Consider the following 9,791-nt stretch of genomic DNA (forward strand, 5'->3'; position numbering starts at 1 on the left):
CTCATTCCATCCTGATGATCCGACGATAGCTGCTCGCATCTCAGCTTGTCTAACAGACATTTCTTGCTGGATGAAGGACCATCACCTTCAACTCAACCTTGCCCTGACAGAACTGCTTGTGGTTCCAGCAAACCCATCGTTTCATCACAATTTCACCAACCAGTTAGGCACATCAACCATAATTCCTTCAAAAACAGCCAGAAACCTTGGAGTTATGATTGATGATCAGCTTACTTTCTCAGACCACATTGCTAATACTGTCCGATTTTCTGTCAGATTTGCTTTATTCAACATCAAGAAGATCAGGCCCTTTCTTTCGGAACATGCGTCACAACTACTTCAAGCTCTTGTTCTATCCAGGCTGGACTATTGCAATGCTCTCTTGGCAGGTCTTCCAGCCACTTCTATCAAACCTTTACAATTAATCCAGAAGATACATTTTTAATGAGCCAAAAAGAATGCACGTTACACCTCTGTTCATCAATTTGCACTGGCTACCTATAGCTGCTCACATAAAATTCAAGGCATTGATGTTTGCCTACAAAACCACCCCTGGCTCTGCACCCCTTTACCTAAATTCATTACTTCAGAGTTATGTGCCCTCTAGAAGCTTGCATTCTGCAAGTGAACGTCGCTTTATTGTGCCATCCCAGAGAAGCACGAAATCACTTTTACGGACTTTTAAATTAAATGTTCCTTCCTGGTGGAATGACCTGTCCAACTCAATCCGAGCAGCTGAGTCCTTAGCCATCTTTCTCATCTGTAAGTCGCTTTGGATAAAAGTGTCTGATAAATGTAAATAAATATATATACTCAAAAAAATACTCTAAAATAGATATGTGTAAATATTTGTAAAGTATGCAATTAAAAACATATACATTTTACGACATATGTGGCCAATGGGTTGTAAGGAAGCAGCACAGGATACAAAAAAATATATATTTTAGGGGTTTTATTCGATCGATGGGAGTAAGTACTGAGACTTACTCCCATAAGTACGGGAGTAAGACTCCAGAGATTAACTAATCAATTCTCTTTCCGGCTCAGACTGCATTGGTTAAGCTTATGGGGATGTCACATGATGAACGAATGACTCAAACCCGAAGACTCGAGAGATGAACGAATCAATTCTCTTTCCAGCTCAGACTGCATAAATTTATGGGTCTGTCACATGATGAACGAACCACTCGAAAAACCTGAAGACTCGAAAACTCGGTGAACTACTTGACTAATTCCAGTACAGAACCTATAGGATGTGGCGCATGCGTGACTGAATGACTGAATTTCGGCACCCCGGGTTGCCATTTGGCGGAAAACACAGCGTATTTCATTTCATTCATCGTCATGTGCGCTCGTTCCTGTTGTCAATCTGGCAACCTGCATGTGCATCAAGTCTGAAGAGGAGGGGCCGGGTGAAAAAAACCTTCTCCAATATTTTGAATTTGAACTGCAATACCTAGTTCAACCACTGAGTGTCAATCCTACATACAGCACATTTAAAGGGGTCCTATTATGCTCTTTTAGAAAGTCTTGATTTTGTTTTGGAGGTGTACTAGAGCAGGCTCTCATACTAGGTTGTTCGAAAAACATTATTTTTCACATATTTTACATTATTACAACACCTCTCTCCCCAGTCTGGCACGAACGGCTCGAATAGTTCCTGTATCAAATGAAGGCCCACCTTCTGAAATACGAAATGTTCTGTGATTGGTTAGCTGGGCCAGTGTGTGCTGTGATTGGTTAGCTGGGGCAGTGTGTGTTGTGATTGGCAGCACTCGGCGCCTGGTCGGGAAATGTCATGCCCCTTACCACAGCCGCCGCCTGCTCCGAGCTTCAGTGTAAATATTGCGTCAATATCAAATAAATTTGAACGCAATTTAAACCCGGATGATTGTAACCACTCTAAGTTCGTCTGCCTTGGGAAAGCTAGCGTGTCTCCGACATAGTGATAACACTCGTTCCCTTCTCTAGTGCAGCTCAACCAGGTCTCGTCCCATTCGTCGGTATTTGTGATATCACAAATCCCGGAAAATATGCGTTGTAGTCCAAACGAGTCGTTCGTTGTAGTTTTAGAAAAGTGATTTCTGTTGAATAAAATAACTCCTTTTGAAGTGGACTTTGAGCTTTGTAACTTTGCAGATCTTTCTAATGCTCAAACAGCAACATTACAGACTACCTAAAGTTGAAAAAGTGAAAAAGCATAATAGGACCCCTTTAACATTCATTGTGCATACCCAGTCCTTGCACGTGTCCCAAAACGTGATCAAACCCGATCCACCTCACACATGATGCAATCCATAAACGTCCATGAAACATTCATTATTAACATACTATGCTCACATACACATTTTATGCAATTCGTTCACAACTTCTGTAAGAATGTACATTTACCTAGCCAAAGTCAGAATAATGGCACCAAACCCAGAGCACTAGTTTGCGTTCGTTGCTCTGCTCACACTGAAATCCGCTCACATATGTTACATGCTGGAGCGCTGCAAAGCAACTGTTGCAAACACAGTTTTTTAAAGAACCCACAACCAATTTAGGCTCAACGGTAAGTTTTGTTAATTTTCTTCACTTGGCTACATATAAGCTCTCTGGTGGAATGAGTTTCCAGGCTCCACTCCACAGCTGTATGCATATGCAATGTAAATATATATAAAATGCCCTACAGAAGTTACAAATAGACTGGATTGTGCAGAGAGCTCAGACCGTTTCCTTTCCTCTGTGTGGTGTGATTCATAGAATACAAGAGGAAGTTGACGGACCAAAACAGCACAGAAATGTGCAGAGAAGAAACATTATCACAACGCTTTCACAAACAAACCATGCAGTTCATTTTTATTTTTCTTTGGCTTATAACAGGCAAGTGTTTTCTCTTTCTGTTTTTTATTTATTGCTATTTTTTCTATATTCATATTCTTCATAAATGTGTTTTAGAAATATAATTATACCAACATAACCTTAACATCATCCTGTCATTAGCTTTGTCAAAAAGTATAAACAAGTTACAATGACTCTATTACGTTTATTCATGTTTAATTTTTCTTTTTTAACTTTTCTTCACCCAGGTATTGAGTGTGAAAATGGATCTGTAAGCAGACTGTTAACGGCTCAGACTGGAGGATCGCTCATTATTCCATGTTATTATAACAGGAAATACACTGATCACAAAAAATACTGGTGCTTTGATGCCGGGTCAGCATACAATTACTGCAGTATTCTGGCATATGCTAATGAAACCAAAGGAAAAGTGTCAGTAATTGATCATCCAGATCAGAGTTTCTTTACTGTGACTATGAGAAACCTGCAGTATGAAGACACTGGAACTTATTGGTGTGTTGTGGAGATTGGAGGAATATTTCAACTAGATGAGAAAGAGCAGCTTCATCTGACAGTTCAATCAGGTATGAGACGTGTTTCACACTCAGTTGAAAAATTCGACTAATTCCTCAGAAATCACAATCCTAAATGACTGGTGTGTGTGTGTGTGTGTTCAGCTCCTGATGTGTCTGTGGTGAGCAGCAGTGTATCTGGACATGAAGGTGGTGATATCAGTGTTCAGTGTTTCTATAGTTCTGGATATAAGGATAAACTCAAACAGTGGTGCAGATATGAAGATCAGAGCTGTTACACTGTGGGGAGGACTAACACATCCCAGAATTCATCAGTCCAGATCAGTGATGATGGGAGAAGATCCTTCACTGTGCCGATGACTGGACTGAGACTGACTGATTCTGGCTGGTACTTCTGCTCTGTAGGAGATCTGCAGGCTCCTGTTCAACTTAATGTCTCTGGTAAAACTCAATCACTAATAAGATCTTCACAGTGTTTCTTGCTGGACCATTAAGAGAAAATGACTCAAATAGATTCACATCTTTTCAGTTCCTGGTGTCACTCTAGAAGATCCACATGTTTTTGCTCACACCGTCACTGAACCAAAACCAGGTAATACAGACTCTTACTGGAGGTTATGACATTAAGTCATAATTGTAATCTTTTCTTAATTTTTATTTGACCGAAGTTATGACCACTGAAGGATTTGTGAGAATTAGGTTAGTACCTTTTTTTAAATAATTCAGATTTACGTTTTCTGTCATGGGATTTATTAGATGTTTATATTTGTTTATCTGCATGATAGAGTTGAATTTATTGTCTTTCTGAACATTTTTTTGTTCTATTTTTGTATGTGGTACTGTCTAAAACCAAATACATCATTTTAACTTTTATTAAAGGGGTCATGACATGTTTTTTATTATTATTTTATTATGTTCCCTGAGGTGTAATTATAATATTACTAAAGTTTTTTTTGGATGAAGAACATTCAAAATTGAGTGATTTATGGCCTTTTCCCACCCTGTTTCTCATCCTCTGACTGAAACAGTTTGTTTTGGGGTGTTTTCCCTTTAAGAGGTCAGTGTAACCGCCCACTTTTATGATGGCTAATGGCTAACATCCATTACCGCCATTACTGTTTTAAAAATATTTTTCACTTGAAATACGTTACTTACAGTTTGCGGCGTTGTTGTTGGGTGACTTGGGTCCAGAACAGTTGGCAAGGCCTGATCTTTGAGCAAAAGTATTTAGGCAAAGCCAGTATCATACTGTGATTTGTTCTCAAAATGGTGAAATGTACTGAACACATGCGTAAATTAGCACTGACGTGACTGGGATGTTCGTTCCTCTGACATCGGGATCCTTCGGCAGCTTATACAAATATGTTGTTTTCTCACAGCCAGGACCGGCACATCGTCTGCCTGGCATCGCAATCTTATTGTAAAAAAATACACCTTCAGACCCACGCTGCACGTCGACTGACTATGGACTGAACACCTGGTGTGACAGCGATGCGATGATGCAAAAATCGCCATATGCTGCATCCCAATGTGCCTACTTATACTAAGTACGCCCTTAAAGTATGTACTCTTTTTGTGAAGAAAAAGTACACACTTTTGAGTGTGCAGTAGAAGAGCACGCAAGCTTTAGGACATATATCACATCATACAATTGCGTTTTTAACGGACCGCTCTGTCGCATAATTATACGCATCCTGTCACTGTAAACTTGCCTGACAATCACCTTGTCACAGTTAGCATCGTCCACATTTCATTTAACTTACATTTACATTTAGTCATTTAGCAGACGCTTTTATCCAAAGCGACTTACAAATGAGGACAATAAAAGCAGTCAAAACTAACAAAAGAGCAATAGGTGCAAAATAAGTGTAAATGACAAGTCTCGGTTAGCCTAACGCAGTGCACGTAGCAAGCAAGGTATTTATATATATATATATATATATATATGTGTGTGTCTCCCACCTTCAATATCACGACTTAGGTGTCCTTGAGCAAGGTGTAACGGGGAAAAGAAACTTGTAATGAATTGTGCCAAAATGATTGTTCATATTGCAAAATAATTCTAAGATATTAATTGAATAGAATGTATTAAGTGCATCTAAAAGAAAGGGATATGGGGACACATACAGGTGATTAAGGTAACCTATTAGTGGAGTCGGCCATTTTCTCCTCAGTCGCATGAAAGCTGTGTAAAATCTCTCTCCGGTCGAACAGAAATAAAATGTTGTCAGAGATGATTTTATTTCTCTTTGAGGTCAAAATTGTTATTTTAAAAGTGTTTTATTTCATATTTGAGTCATAAGAGATATAGAGTTGACGGATAATTGATGTTTTATTCTGAACGCACTGTCGAGTGCATTAGGAGCACATGGTATTCGTTGTGTTTCTGTCTCTGTATTTTCTCATTGCTTATTTTCACATGTACAGTATATTTATTTTTGACAGTTATGAGACCGGATGAGCTGTATTTCATGTCTGTTTGGTGTCATTGGCAGGCCACACTGTGCACAGTTTTCAGATTCTCTTTGCCCTATGATGAACAGTGAGTAATTAAGAAATGCGTGCTGTTTGTGTTATCTTAAAATGTTACGTTAACATGTGTTATGTTATGTTAACATGCTGCTACTAGGTGTCACTCATAACCTGGAGGTGGAAAAGGGAAGAAATAAAAAGGAAGAAGTGTTGAGGTTGCTGCACACTTGTCACTGCTGCGTTTTCTTTATTAGTACTACTGTAAAATACAACACGTGCTCTATTCGAATCCTAGGTGTAGTTGTCTTGCGCTGGAGGCGGTCATATGCAAACGACTGTGCCAGGTGACGTAATCTTGTCCAAAACGAGAAGTTTTCTGAGTGCTATTACATAAATGCTTTTTTATTGATGATGAGTACATTTTAAGTTATGAAACTTGCAGGATGTATTAAGCATACAAAGACCTGTTCTATGTCAAAAGATCAAGGCAAATTTGGTTTCTCATGTCATGACCCCTTTAAAAATTATTTCCCATTCCTTACAGCACAGACAACATCACTGAGAAGAACATGTTAGTATTAACAATACAATACGATATTTATTTATAAAGCACATTTAAAAAACAACCGAAGTTGACCAAAGTGCTGTACAGAATAGAATAAAAACTTAGAAAAAATAATAAATAAAACGACTATAAAATTGAAAACACAACAATAACTGAACCAGTGATCAAGGGGTATTGAAAGCTAGAATGGTTTCATTATTCAGATTAATTAAAATACAGTATGAGCAACATATTTAACAATCTTTTTTTAAAGTGTGTCCTAAATCTACTTTATGTGACTTGTTTAACACTCATATTTGCATCTTTGTTCTGTTGTCATATCTTTCTACCTATTCTCTCTTTCAGGTGGCACAGAGAGGAGCGTTTCTGTCTGTCACAGAATTAGAGATCGCAGGCTCTTCTCACATTGACCTGGAGGAATTTTGAGTGTCTAGATAAATAACAGAGAGATTGTGCTAAACTCTCATGAGATTTGCATTTGCTTGATTGGAAGTGACCATCTGATTGACATGTAAAGCAACCAATTTGTTTTCAAAGTCTGTTTAGGGCTGGGATTATCTGAAATCAGTTACTGCGATAATAGAGACCAATGGAGTAAGAGTGGCGTGACAGACTCACATCACAAAAAATACTGATTATTTCAGACAAACTGGTGGAATAGAGTTCTGCTTGATAAGGACTAGTTTACTGACTCCAGCTAAACTGCAGTTGTCTGAGACTGAACACCATACCTTATTTTGCAATGTGTAAGTAAGCTATTTTCTGTAAAGGCGTGAGACCTCTGATTCATTAGCTGCTATGAAAATAACTAGAGGAATAACAAAGTGCAGTAAACCATAAGACTATTTGTGATACAATCCAGTGTGTTTATGATTATGACAATAAATTAAAATTAAGATGATAAATACCACTGCACCCATGCAGTCTTATGTTGAAAATAAGGAAGATAGGGTTTGGTTTGCTGCAGGACTTCAAATGAACACAGTATGAATTTTGCATGTGAATCTTCTGAGACCTTTCGCAGAACCAGATTGAAAACTGAAAAAGTCCTATTTGTCTATGTATCTGATTCTTCTATATCTGAGACGCTGTATTTTTTTCTCTCAGATTGTACTCTTTTCAGTCATTTCTCCTAATAAATCCCAATGTCAGTTCCATCAGTCTCTGTGTAAGGACTAGGAGCAGTACTGATGAAACATTAGTATTTGGAGAGTTTTCTTATTGTCCTTTTATGGCCACTAGTTCCTGTTTCCTATTTGGATGTTAAATTATCATGTGATCACACATGTCTCTCCATTTGGGTTCTATCTAGCTAAATTAAGTTGCGTAGCATCATAATACAGTAGCATTAAATACATTTAATTTTTCCCTTAAATGGGTAGAATCATATTTAATACATCGGTCTCAGTTGGTTAGAGTGAAGAATTATCAATCATGTGTTGTTTCTTTGTTAGCAGGTGTCCCGCAAGGTTCAATCTTGGGCCCACTTTTTATTTTCTTTGTATGTGAATGATTTGCCAAATTTTTGTTTAGATTCTAACATCCAGATGTATGCTGATGATACAGTAGTTTTTGTACATGCTAATAGTGCAGCTCAAGCTGCTGATCAGCTAACAAGTTCAATGTTAAAGATCACGGAATGGTTAAAACATAATTGTGTGCAACTAAATGTGTCAAAAACTGTATGTATGTTTTTCAGTAAAACTAAAAGTTGCCGTGCGGAGTCAGATGTAGTCATAGATGGGGAGAGACTACAAGTTGTCTCAGATTTTAAATATCTGGGTGTATATATTGATAGCAATCTTCTATATCTGAGACGCTGTATTTTTTTCTCTCAGATTGTACTCTTTTCAGTCATTTCTCCTAATAAATCCCAATGTCAGTTCCATCAGTCTCTGTGTAAGGACTAGGAGCAGTACTGATGAAACATTAGTATTTGGAGAGTTTTCTTATTGTCCTTTTATGGCCACTAGTTCCTGTTTCCTATTTGGATGTTAAATTATCATGTGATCACACATGTCTCTCCATTTGGGTTCTATCTAGCTAAATTAAGTTGCGTAGCATCATAATACAGTAGCATTAAATACATTTAATTTTTCCCTTAAATGGGTAGAATCATATTTAATACATCGGTCTCAGTTGGTTAGAGTGAAGAATTATCAATCAGGTGTTGTTTCTTTGTCAGCAGGTGTCCCGCAAGGTTCAATCTTGGGCCCACTTTTATTTTCTTTGTATGTGAATGATTTGCCAAATTTTTGTTTAGATTCTAACATCCAGATGTATGCTGATGATACAGTAGTTTTTGTACATGCTAATAGTGCAGCTCAAGCTGCTGATCAGCTAACAAGTTCAATGTTAAAGATCACGGAATGGCTAAAACATAATTGTTTACAACTAAATGTGTCAAAAACTGTATGTATGTTTTTCAGTAAAACTAAAAGTTGCCGTGCGGAGTCAGATGTAGTCATAGATGGGGAGAGACTACAAGTTGTCTCAGATTTTAAATATCTGGGTGTATATAATGGATAGCAATCTTACTTTTAAAACGCACATTAAGAAGGTTTGCAATCATATTAAGTTCAATTTGGCAAATTTTAGATATGCCCGTAGCTGCATGTCAACTAAGGCTGCGAAGATGTGTATGCATTCGATGATCTTCTCACATATCACTTATTGTTTGACAACCTGGTCACAAGTAAATAATGCTTCTCTCAAACCAATTATCTCTTTATATAAACAAACCTTGAACGTTTTTGATAAGAAATCCATATACCATCATCACTGTGATATTTAAAAAAAATGCAATATTTTAAATTGGGAAAATTTTATTATATATACAGATCTTTGTCTTATGTATAAAATCAGACATGGACTGGCTCCTCCTGTATTGAATCAGTTTGTAAACGTAGCACCATCTGGTTACAGATTAACGAGAAGTGCAGTAAGAGGTGATTGTATAGTCCCTTTAAGAAAAAGTGCATTTAGTCAAACAGTGTTTTCAGTTAGGGCTGCTCGTGAGTGGAACTCCATCCCAACTGATATTACAAATTTGACTGCAGATGCAAAATAGCCTTCTGGCTAATTCTGGGACATTGTGCATTTATGTATTGTTGATGTGCATTTTCCCTGTCAAATAAACCGGAAATAAATAAATAAATTAATTAATTGAATTAGCATAGATAATGTGTTAATTAGCATAGCAAAACTGTATAACAAATTAGGTTTTTAGTTGATAGATGCCATTAGACATGAATGCTAAAAATCTGATTTTACATGGAAACACATAAAACAAGGTTCAGTTCATTATAATTAGTTAATGCATTACTGCAAGTATGGTCAACTTACAATAAAAATTTTTTAGTCTATTGTTTTTTTGTTTGTTTTTTTATCTTAATGTG

At 37.2% G+C, this 9,791-nt stretch overlaps 1 protein-coding gene across 1 annotated transcript; it reads left to right on the forward strand.

Annotated features, from left to right (window-relative positions):
- The first annotated feature begins 963 nt into the window (after positions 1-963).
- LOC107558271 (polymeric immunoglobulin receptor-like) lies at positions 964-6,819 on the forward strand. Its single transcript, XM_016241905.1, has 7 exons — positions 964-1,003; positions 3,072-3,183; positions 3,220-3,407; positions 3,501-3,797; positions 3,886-3,948; positions 4,025-4,044; positions 6,739-6,819. Exons 1-7 carry the CDS (start codon positions 964-966, stop codon positions 6,817-6,819), a joined length of 801 nt encoding a protein of 266 aa, XP_016097391.1.
- The last annotated feature ends 2,972 nt before the right edge of the window (positions 6,820-9,791 follow it).

This window comes from Sinocyclocheilus grahami, unplaced genomic scaffold (genome assembly GCF_001515645.1).
Source record: "Sinocyclocheilus grahami isolate Dianchi unplaced genomic scaffold, SAMN03320097.WGS_v1.1 scaffold639.1, whole genome shotgun sequence".
Taxonomy (NCBI): Eukaryota; Metazoa; Chordata; class Actinopteri; order Cypriniformes; family Cyprinidae; genus Sinocyclocheilus; species Sinocyclocheilus grahami.

Excerpts from the sequence above, each read along its gene's own strand:
- LOC107558271 (XM_016241905.1), top strand. The coding sequence starts at position 964 with ATGGGAGTAAGTACTGAGACTTACTCCCATAAGTACGGGA. Across the intron at positions 3,408-3,500 it reads TCATCTGACAGTTCAATCAG|CTCCTGATGTGTCTGTGGTG; the intron begins GTATGAGACGTG and ends GTGTGTGTTCAG. Across the intron at positions 3,949-4,024 it reads CGTCACTGAACCAAAACCAG|TTATGACCACTGAAGGATTT; the intron begins GTAATACAGACT and ends ATTTGACCGAAG.